The 11,049-nt window shown below is 37.8% G+C and overlaps 2 protein-coding genes across 2 annotated transcripts in view; one reads left to right on the top strand and one right to left on the bottom strand.

Annotated features, from left to right (window-relative positions):
* THEGL (theg spermatid protein like) overlaps positions 1–11,049 on the top strand; it is a 44,577-nt gene that overhangs the window by 29,293 nt on the left and 4,235 nt on the right. Inside the window, exons 5-6 of the mRNA XM_029931850.1 lie at positions 1,152–1,289; positions 2,376–2,490. Coding sequence (XP_029787710.1) covers positions 1,152–1,289; positions 2,376–2,490 — 253 coding nt within the window. The remainder of the gene's footprint in view (positions 1–1,151; positions 1,290–2,375; positions 2,491–11,049) is intronic.
* Positions 8,887–11,032, bottom strand: LOC115286708 (ester hydrolase C11orf54 homolog). Its single transcript, XM_029933112.1, is given in 3 exon segments — positions 8,887–9,688; positions 9,690–9,955; positions 11,023–11,032. Coding segments are annotated over 3 exon segments (1,005 nt in total). The 3' UTR covers positions 8,887–8,959.

Below are 11,049 nucleotides of genomic sequence, written 5' to 3'. Positions count from 1 at the left end.
AATTCAAACTAAAAGAGCAGGGTTTTGGTAAGCTCCTTGGGAGTCATATCTAAAGGATGCATAAAGGGAAGGCATTGGGCATCAGGTGACAAGGACTGTTGTTGAAGTCCTATCAGGAATGTACATTTACTTATGCCTCCATGGACTTTTATTTAGGGCATGTGCTTGTGAGAGGGACCAGTATCATTTTAAGGTCCCTGGAGGCTGCTTGGCCAGACAAAATGGGTGCTGAGGCAGCAATACCATGGAAGAGCTCAGCTAAACTCCTGACAAGTGCCATTCAGATTATATCTTTCTGAATAAGCACTGGTAATGTGTATCTTTCAAAGAATGTATCCATTCCACCTACGTTTTAAAATATGTTGGCATAAAGTTGTTCATTTATTCTTTTATTTTCCTTTTACTATCTGTCCAATCTCTAGTGATTGTCTATGAGAGATTAAGAAAGTATTCGGTTTTAAAAGTAGAAAATTTCCAGGGCGCCTGGGTGGCTCAGTTGGTTAAGCGTCTGGGTTCGGCTCAGGTCATGATCCCACAGTTTGTGGGTTCGAGCCCCATGTCCGGCTCTGCACTGACAGCTCAGAGCTTGGAACCCGAAACCTGCTTCAGATTCTGTGTCTTCCTCTCTCTCTATCCCTCCCCCATTATGCTCTCTCTGTCTCTCAAAAATGAATAAATGTTAAAAAAAAATAAAATAGGGGTACCTGGGTGGCTCATTCGGTTAAGTGTCCGACTTTGGCTCAGGTCACGATCTCATGGTTTGTGGGTTTGAGCCCCGCATCAGGCTCTGTGCTGACAACTAGGAACCTGGAGCCTGCTTCAGATTCTGTGCCTCCTTCTCTCTCTGCCCTTCTCCCTCTCATGCTCTGTCTTTCTCTTTCTCTAAAATAAATAATAAACATTAAAAAAAGAATTATTAAGATGCAATTTATTTATTACCAAAAATTAATCTGTTTTGTAATAGAATATTAGAAGCTAGCTGAAACTTGATGGCTGAAACTCTTTCTGATTTCTCCCTGTGTGGGAAATGGCTCAGCAGTAAGGGGTAAACTATCATACTTGCTCCTAGGCCTGGAGCTGGAGGTAATTTACTATGGTAATTTAAATTCATATTCATTTCACTCTGTTCTTTTCTGTTCTATAACTTTCAGGGATCAGTATTACTATAGCTGTGGTAGAGAGTCTGTAATCTGGGAGATCCCTCCTCCTGCACTGTTTAGCCAACCCTCCAAAAGGATCCAGCAGCTGGCACTGCCCAACAGATTCAAGACAGAATATCTAATAAATAGGTAAAGAACCTTGACAATTTCCATAAATTCTAATCTAATTTGGTTAAGTCTCACAATATTTTACTTATTTTAGTGTACGTAGTTTTATGAACTAGAAGTCCACTTATGTTCAAAGAATCAGGGTAAAAAGATCAAATATTTGCAGCAATTGTAGGTAATCAGAAGGTCATCATCAATAATTACATTTGACTCAAACTGTGAAACTGAAATTGAAACTGAATTTACCATTGTTAGCCAATTAAAAGTAAATATGTAAATGAAAAATTACAAGTTTTTGCACTTTATAGAACTTGATATTTCTCTTATGCCTCTGTGACTTTTCAAATGTTGTTCCTTTTGCGTTGAATGCTCAATTTCTGCTTGTCAGCAGAAATTATTTTAATGTTTTTAAAAATATTTTTTTACATTTATTTATTTTTGAGAGACAGTGAGACAGCGCACGAGTGGTGGAGGGGCAGAGACAGAAGGAGACACAGAATCCAAAACAGGCTCCAGGCTCTGAGCAAACATTCAGCACAGAGCCTGACATGGGGCTCGAACCCACGAGACACACCAGGCTCTCCAATAAATGGATTACATGAGCTTGATCTTTGGGACATATATTTTAGTGATTAACTAGAGGGGCTCAACAGGAGACTTGAGCAGTCAGAAGAAAGAATCAGCAAACTTAGGTTAATTGAGATTATCTGAGGAACAGAAAGAAAAAAGAAAGAAATAAAATTAACAAAGGCTCATGACCAAGTTGAATTTATCCAGAAATGCAAGAATATGTTGGATTTAACATACTACAATCAATATAACGTCAAATCAACTGAATTAGAAAACCAAAACCACATGATAATTTCAATAGACTCAGAAAAATCATTTGACAAAATTCAACACACTTACACAATAAAAATCCTTAATAAACTAGTACAAAAGGGGACTACCTCATCTGGTATAAAAAAACCAACTAGGATTATGGGAAAAAGAAGTTTCTAAAGATAGAAACAATATATATAATTGATCAAAGGTTGATTATAGCAATGAAAAAAATGCAGTTATTTTCCTTGTAATGATTATATTTCATGTTCCTCTTGCATATAGGCCCTATAGTCATTACTTAACAAGAAGTTCTGTTCAAATCTCTGATCCTTCACCCCGTTTATTACAACTCTCAGTAGCCAAAGCCACAAACCCGAACTATGTTCCTCCAAGAAAGGTAAGTGGGTCCATGTGAAAGAAACAGTTCCTGATTGATTTTGTAACATTTAACATGTTCATAACTGTAACATGCTGTTCTCTTATTTCTGGGTGTCTCTTTCTGTTTTCCCTGTTAATTTCTCTCTCTCATCAAATGAACTTTTCTGACTACCTCCTCTATGCCTAATTTATCAGCCAGGATTTGATCAGAGAAGCAGAACAACTATGCAGAATTTAAGCAATTGTGAAAGCTGATAGAGGAGTCCATGGAAGGCTGCTTAGGCAGTTGGGACTTGGGTCTTGTTATACACCTGGAAGCAATGAGAGATAGTAGGAGTAGGCCAGCGGTTACGTGGAAGGTATCTACTTCAGGGCAACCCACTACAAGTTCTTTAGGCAGGCAGGATCTGACCTCCTCAGGTAGAGGAGGAAGGGATGATTGTATTGATAAGAAAGGCTTAGCAGTATTTAGGGGTTTAAAGCCCCCATCTTCACTGGAATCTGCTTATGTATCCCCATTCCAATTTTCAAGGTCCTGTTCCTTCTCCATATTCACAACTTGAACATAGGAGACCATACAAATTTGGTAATTCAATTTGCACTGTAATTGACCCAACTCACAAAATTAGGTTTTGGTTTTCAGAATTTTTAGCCTTGTGGCAATGGAATATAAGGATTTCTTTTATTTTTTTTAATGTTTTTTTAAAATTTTAATGTTTTTAATTTATTTTTGAGAGATAGAGAGAGACAGCGTGAGCAGGGTTGGGTCAGAGAGAGAGGGAGATACAGAATCTGAAGCAGGCTCCAGGCTCTGAGCTAGCGGTCAGCACAGAGCCTGACGCGGGGCTCGAACCCACGAACCGTGAGATCATGACCTGAGCCAAAGCCGGATGCCTAACCGACTGAGCCATCCAGGCACCCCTATAAGGATTTCTTTTAGGGAAGTCTCAGAAACTTTCTGGTCTCTTACCCAGATCTTAAGGTGGGAGTTTAAAGGCCTGAGTCAGTCATTTCTTCTTTTAAAATTTATTTTAATTTTCTTTCACATTTACTAATTTTTGAGAGACAGAACATGAGCTGGGGAGGGGCAGAGAGAGAGGGAGACAGAGAATCTGAAGCAGGCTCCAGGCTCTGAGCTGTCAGCACAGAGCCTGACATGGCATTGAACCTACAAGCCGTGAGATCATGACCTGATATTAAGCCACACGCTTAACTGGCTGAGCCACCCAGGCATCCCTGAGCCAGTCATTTTTTAACTTACTTTTCCCAGTGCACTCAGAAACAACCAACTAATCACACTATACTTCTTTATTTCATTTCACTAAAATATTTTCTGGCAGCAGCTCCTGGTCACCCAAAGTCTTGCTTTCTGTTTTGCTGCTACAGGCTATGGACTACCAGGAATTTTTTTTTTTTTTAATTCTGGCAACAGGATCATTAATAACTTTAAATCCAATCAGCTGCAAAAACAAATTACAAACAATCTGGAGCCAATACAGAAAACCAATTCTTAAAGTTGGGATTTGGTTATCTGTTGCTTCATACCGAAGCACCCAAATTTAGTGGTGTAAGACAACAAGCATTTTATTACACTCAGGGATTTTATGAATTAGAAATTTCTCAGCTCAAATCTCTCTAATGACTTGGGTGTCTAAAATGATAAGGAGCCGAAAGTTCCTTTATACTTGTCCTAATCAGCTTGGGTTGCTATAACAAAGTGCTGTAGACTAGATGGCTTAGAAGACATTTATTTCCTCAGTTCTGGAGACAGAGAAATCCAAGATCCAGTGTAGCAGATTCTCTTCTTGATGAAGGTCCTCTTGTCGGTTTTCAAACAGTCACCATCTTGCTGTATGCTCACATGATTTCTTTGTGTGTGCAAAGAGAAAGGGTTCTTATCTCTCTTCTTATAGGGACACCAATCCCATTATGGGGATTCTAACCTCATGACTTCATCTAAACATAATTACCGCCCAAAGGCCCCACCTCCCAATATTAACACACTGGGGACTAGGACTTCAAGATATGAATTTGAGGGGGACATAACCAGTCTGTCTATGACAACATCTGTGTGTTGTACCTAGGCTGAGATGATTTAAATGCTGGACTCAGTTGGGAATATCCATAGGAGTAACTTCTTGTGACCACTCCATATAGCTTAGAACTTCTCTCAGCATAGAAGCTGTATTCTGATAAGGAGTGTTCTAAAATGGAATGTTTCAAGGGAGAACACACCAAACGAACCAGGTGGAAGCTGCATGATCTTTTTTGATTTGGCCTTGGTAGTCACATAATGTCACGATAGTCATACTCTGTTGATTGATGGAGTTACAAGTCTGGCCAGATTCAAAGGGGCAGGGACACAAACCCCACCTGAGAGAAGAATAATTTCAAAGAATTGATAGACACTTAAAAGAACCTGCAAATCCAGGGATGTGAGATTTTTGGTATCCTTGACCATAGTTTTTGTATACAGCAAAGTCTGTTCAGAAGTATGCTCTTGATTTCAATAAGTAGTAGTCAATTTTTAAAACTTTAAGTTAAAAATCTATTTCTTTTAGGGCACCTGAATGGCTCAGTTGGTTGAGCATCTGACTCCTGCTCAGGTCATAATCTCATGGTTTGTGAACTTGAGCCCTGCATCAGGCACAGAGTCTGGAGCCTGCTTCAGATTCTGTGTCTCCCTCTCTCTCTACCCCTCTCTTGCTCATACTCTATCTCTCTGTCTCTCTAAAAAATAAATAAATATTTAAAAAATCTACTTCTTTCATAGGCTTTTAAATTTAGTCTGTAAGTTTTATTACTCTGTTTATAATTCTAGTATTTTAATAATAACTTTTAAGAGTCCTCAATAATGTTTGACTTAGTTTCTTTTTTTTTAATGTTTTATTTATTTTTGATACAGAGAGAGACAGAGCACGAGAGGGGGAGGGGCAGAGTGAGGAGACACAGAACTGGAAGCAGGCTCCAGGCTCTGAGCTAACTGTCAGCACAGAGCCTGACGCGGGGCTCGAACCCACGAATGTGAGATCTGACCTGAGCCGAAGTCGGAGGCTTAACTGACTGAGCCACCCAGGCACCCCTGATTTAGTTTCTAAACTTAATCAAATACCTCCAAATAATTTAAATTATATTTATTAGTGTATTAAATCTGATTTCTTTTGTAAGCTTTTTACTTCAACCATCTATATTAACAAACAAAATTTCAAATATTAAATAGCTATTTAAAAATCTACGTTAAACTTATAATCATGGTAAACTTTAAGCTTTCAATGTTGTAAGAATGACATAAAATTAAGATTTCAACCTAATGTTATAATTCCAAGTCAGATACTCAAATATATGCTTCAGGTTGCAGTTGTAAGGTGATCACTCTAATAGGCTACAATCTCTTGAACATGCACATGTTTGTTTTGTTTTGTTTTGTTTTTTTGTAAGCTCTACATCCAGTGTGGGGCTTGAACTCATGACCCCAAGATCAAGAGTCACATGCTCCACCAACTGAACCTGACAGGCACTCCCATGTACATGCTTTTTAATTTTAATAATATACATTTACTTTTTTGGTTCTATAATAATTTCTAATTTACTGAAAAGTTGCAAGAATTAACATTTTATTCCATTTGCTTAATCATTCTCTCTCCTCCATGTGGGATATGTATGTGTGTGTGTGTGTGTGTGTGTGTGTGAAATTAATTTTTTCCCTGAATCATTTTTGAGAGTTACAGATATCATATACCCATTTTCTTAAATACTTCAGTATTTCCCAAGAACAAGGACATCATCTTATGTAACCTCACTACTGTTATCAAAGTGAGGAAGTTTAGTTGATAGATACTGTGTCCACTCCATAGTCCTTGTCCAATTTCATCATTTCTAGTACATACTTATTCTTAGTACCAAGTATTAATTCTATGATTTTGTTTCTCTTTGTTTTTTTGCGGTTAATGCTGAATCTTACCAGAGCTTAAAAATACACATGCCTACTGGGATGGTTGAGTGGCTCAGTTGGTTAAGCACCCAACTTCGGCTCACATTCATGATCTCATGGTTCCTGGTTAGAACCCCATATCAGGCTCCATGCCAACAGTGCAGGGCCTGCTTGGCATTCTCTCCCTCTCTCTCTCTCTCTGCCCCTCCCCTGTTTGCATGCATGGGCACACACCCACTCTCTCTCTCAAGATAAGTAAACCTAAAAAAACTGCACATGCCCACAAAGGAAGCCAAGTTACCATCACAAGTACCTGAGGTTACTTGCCACCAGAGACTTTGGATGGATGAATGGTAAAAAGTCTTTTTTACCTTCTATGAATGTGTTACTGAGACTCTTTCTTATGGTAACTTTGTCAGAGACTACAAACTTAAGAAGAGTTGGTTTTCTAGCTCATTTAGTGCATATCCTTCATTCTCTATTTGTAGATATCTGCAGTTCCTACTTAGACTAATCAAACTATTTAGATTTTTAAAATCTTTGACTCTTGAGAGATTTTGGCTTTGAAATCTCTTATTTTATATTTAGCAGGTACATTTGAGTATTAAACACATGTACTCTGGATACCTCACGTGACTTTGTCTGACTTGCTGTTCTAATTTATGAAGTCATTCTATCAAGTTGTCTCTTCCCCATCATTCTTAAACTTGTTATTTTCTCAGAACAAAAATTGGAAAAGTAAAGTAAATGGATCGAGGGTATGAACATTTAAAAAATCTTTTTTAATATAAAAAAGAAAAATTTTAATGTTTTATTTATTTTTGAGAGAGAGAGAGAGAGAGACAGCGTGAGCAGGAGAAGGCCAGAGAAAGAGGGAGACACAGAATCCGAAGACAAGCTCCAGGCTCTGAGCTAGCTGTCAGCACAGAGCCCGACAGCTCTAACCTTGAGATCATGACCTGAGCTGAAGTCTGACGCTTAACCAACTGAGCCACCCAGAGGCCCCGAGGGGTATAAACATTTTTGAGGTGATTCATATAGTATCCCAAAATGTATTCCAACAAAAGTGATTTAAATATTAACTTGCATTATTTGGGCTTACTTTTGCAGTGCACTCTTGCTAATATTAGATATTATTTATTTTACAAAATATTAATTTTAATTACAATACTATCTCATTAATAAACACTTTCATTTTTCTGGTTATTAACAAATTCAGTAGTTCTCAACATTTATTTGCCTGTGTATTTTTCTTTTGTAAATTTGTCTATTCATGGCTCTATTTATTTTTCTACTGGTCTGCACATTTTTTTTTCGTGAACATAAAATTTTTATTTATTTTTTGCTTCAAACTAGTGCTTCTTATAAAAATAACATTTAGGAATTTCCACTCGCAGGACAGGTTATAGGTAATATCCAAAGACGACAATCAAAAAATATGGAAGATTTAGTATGCGTTTGGTATTAAAGAGCTTCTAAATCTGCACATGGTTAGCATTAGCAAGATTAAGATTAGACAGCTGATTTCCGGCTAATGATTATTAAAGAAGAATACTGAGGAAAATTTCAACAATTTCAATCAGTAAAAGAATATAATTTTTATTTCACAAAGGACTGTGTCATGTGTACCAACAGCCTCACTTATAAATTCAAGTATATCCACTTCAAGTATTGTATTATGATGCTGTTTTTTCCCTCTTTCCTTCTGGCAAAGAGCCAACAAGATACAACCTGCTTCCAGTTGGCAATCCAAACAAAGGTGGCATCATGGCTCACCACCTAGTTGCCAATGTCTGTGAAAGGCAAATTGCAAACTCCCGAGTGTGGTTAAACCTCACCAAAAGGGATAAAGTTGCTTCCTCTGCCCACCTTATTCCATGAAGAAAAAAAAAGTATACTTTGATTTCTGAATTCAAGTTTTAATATTTAATACTGAGATTCAACAACTATCAGCATTTGCAACACCGACTTTTCTAATACACTAGCATCCACTTAGGAGTTATGAGACTAACTTGAAAAATTTAACAATGTTATACAAATATGTTATTACCAGTAGATAATAGGAATAATCACATGATTCCTGATCATGCTATATTCAAGGTATAAACACAAGGCTGATTTTGCTGTGATTAAAGAATAAAAAAATGGGGCGCCTGGGTGGCTCAGTCAGTTAAGCATCGGACTTCAGCTCAGGTCATGATCTCACGGTTTGTGAGTTCGAGCCCCATGTCGGGCTCTGTGCTGACAACACAGAGCCTGTAGCCTGCTTCAGATTCTGTCTCCCTTTCTCTGGCCCTCCCCCACTTGTGCTTGTCTCTCTCTCTCTCTCAAAAATAAAACATTAAAAAAATTTTTTAAAATGAAGAACATTTTCATTACGTGTCCTTGTTCCCAAGAATCTCTAGATATATCAGATAATACAGATTACAAATGTTAACATACCTTTCAGTTAAAGGCCAAAAAAATGGGATTTAAGTAGTGAGATCATTTCCATTGGATTTTATATTAGTATCAATTAATGAGCTAATTAATTAACCTTAACTCTTTTTCCTTTGACTTAATCTCGCCCAATTGAATGGGTCTCTTTTGGTTGATCAATGCGATACAGAAACTCTGCAGGCAAGAAGTATCCGAGATATTCCACTGTGTCTGGGGTAGTGTCATAATGGTAGTGTCCACCTTCTCCGTGATGACTGAAACAATGGGTGTGCTCCAATCGCAAATCAAAGCCTGGGTCTCTGGAGACAAAAACTGACAGACAAACCAAAGGAGCTTTCATCTCATAAAAGTTCAACCATTTATTCACGTCCTCATCAGAGTTCAATGGGCAGGAAGAAAATTCTGCGGGCATTATATGAGTCTTCACTTTTCCTTTCTGAATTACGAAAGTACCTCCCATCCCTACAGGCTTAGCTCCATAATGTTTTTCAAGAGTCTGTCTCATACAAGTCACAAAGTTAAGTTCTCCAGTTCTTCTTTTAGCTTTCACCTCAATGACCTTTCCAGGTTGGCCCTCACTGGCAAAAAGATTAGCCAGTAAGGCACACCCAAAGTCGTGGTATTTCTCACTGTATCTCTCGAGCAGGCACCCTCCATCTGCAGGATTAACACAGGTGAAGTAACTTCCATTCACCGGGGATTTGTGTTCACTTTCTGTTTGAATAACTGGCATAAACTCAGAATTGAATCCAAGAGTCTGAAATGGGCCTGCTCCTGCTCCAAGAATAAAAGCTCCAGGAAGCTTAATTTCTTTTGCAATCTTATTTATGTCATAGACTTTTTTTTTTATTTACAAGAGGCAATAAGTAAGGCACACTTCCTACTTCTGCAATTCTAGTTTTCCCACAGATGCCTTTTACAGGAAAGGCAAATGGCTCCTCAGTCAAATCAGGGCAGTCGACCACGGACACCTGGACGTCAGCAAAGTTATCCCCGAGTCCCTTCTGCAGAACTCCAGCAAGCTCCTCAAGACTTGGCATGTGAAAAGAATACTTGGCACAAGCAATTTCTTTCTTCTTGAGGTGCAAGGATGTACTCGCAGAGCTCTGGGAGGCTGATGGTCACAAGAGTTCCCCGTAAACGATGCACGAACAGCTGTTGCTCTATTTGGTTAGCAGAGCCTACCCCTGAACCCCGAAGATTGCCATCTCTGCACATTTTTTATTGATTCATAACATTTCCTTACATATTATAGGATATTCATTATATATATATATACATACAAACACACACACACATATATATATAAATAAAGATATAGGTATAGACATTGCAATTATTTTTCCCAGTTTATATTTTGAAATTTTGGAGTTATAATTTACATAAAATACATAGATCTTAAGTGTTTAGTTTAATAAGATCTTAACAAATGTATATATCCATTCAATAACCACCTCAATCAAGATACAAACCATTATCCCAAAAAGTTTCTTCCTGACTGTTTCTAGTCAATTCCACTCTACTCCCTGCCCTAGAGTGAGCCATTTCCAAGTTTCTATCACCATCGGTTAGTAGTATTTCTTATTTTTGTAGGTTTGTATAAGATTTATATGATTTCTTCCTCTTAAATATTTGAAAGAATTTATCATCTAAGCAATCTGGGCTAGCATCTGTATTCTCTGTCAGTTTATACATGATTTATATTATTTCTTTGTCTTAAGTATTTGATAGAATTTACCATTGAAGCAATCTGGGCTTAGTGTCTGTACAATTCCATGAAGTACTAATTAATCATTTACAATAAATAAAACTTTGTCTTCTATCAGGTTCTGGGAAAATCAAAGAAATAAATGGCAATCACTGCTTTCAGTTAAGGCTTACAATTAAAAAAGAAATAAAACAATCACTCATTAATTCAATTCATTAAACAAATATTTCTTAATTAATTATATTCTATAAGACAGAGTGCAAGGTGGGAGGGGCAGAGAGAGAGAGACACACAGAATATGAAGCAGACTCCAGGCTCTGAGCTGTCAGCACAGAGCCCAACGTGGGGCTCAAACACACGAACTGCAAGATCATGACCTGAGCCTAAGTCAGACACTTAACCAACTGAGCCACCCAGGTGCCCCGTCCCTTCTCTGGATTTGCTGAGAAGTCTGATTCGGAGGCCAGATATACTTTGTACCATGTTTATTATTTGCTACT

This window comes from Suricata suricatta, chromosome 1 (assembly GCF_006229205.1).
Source record: "Suricata suricatta isolate VVHF042 chromosome 1, meerkat_22Aug2017_6uvM2_HiC, whole genome shotgun sequence".
Classification (NCBI taxonomy): domain Eukaryota; kingdom Metazoa; phylum Chordata; class Mammalia; order Carnivora; family Herpestidae; genus Suricata; species Suricata suricatta.
Note: the sequence above shows the minus strand (reverse complement) of the source record. Positions and strands in the feature narration are given on the sequence as shown.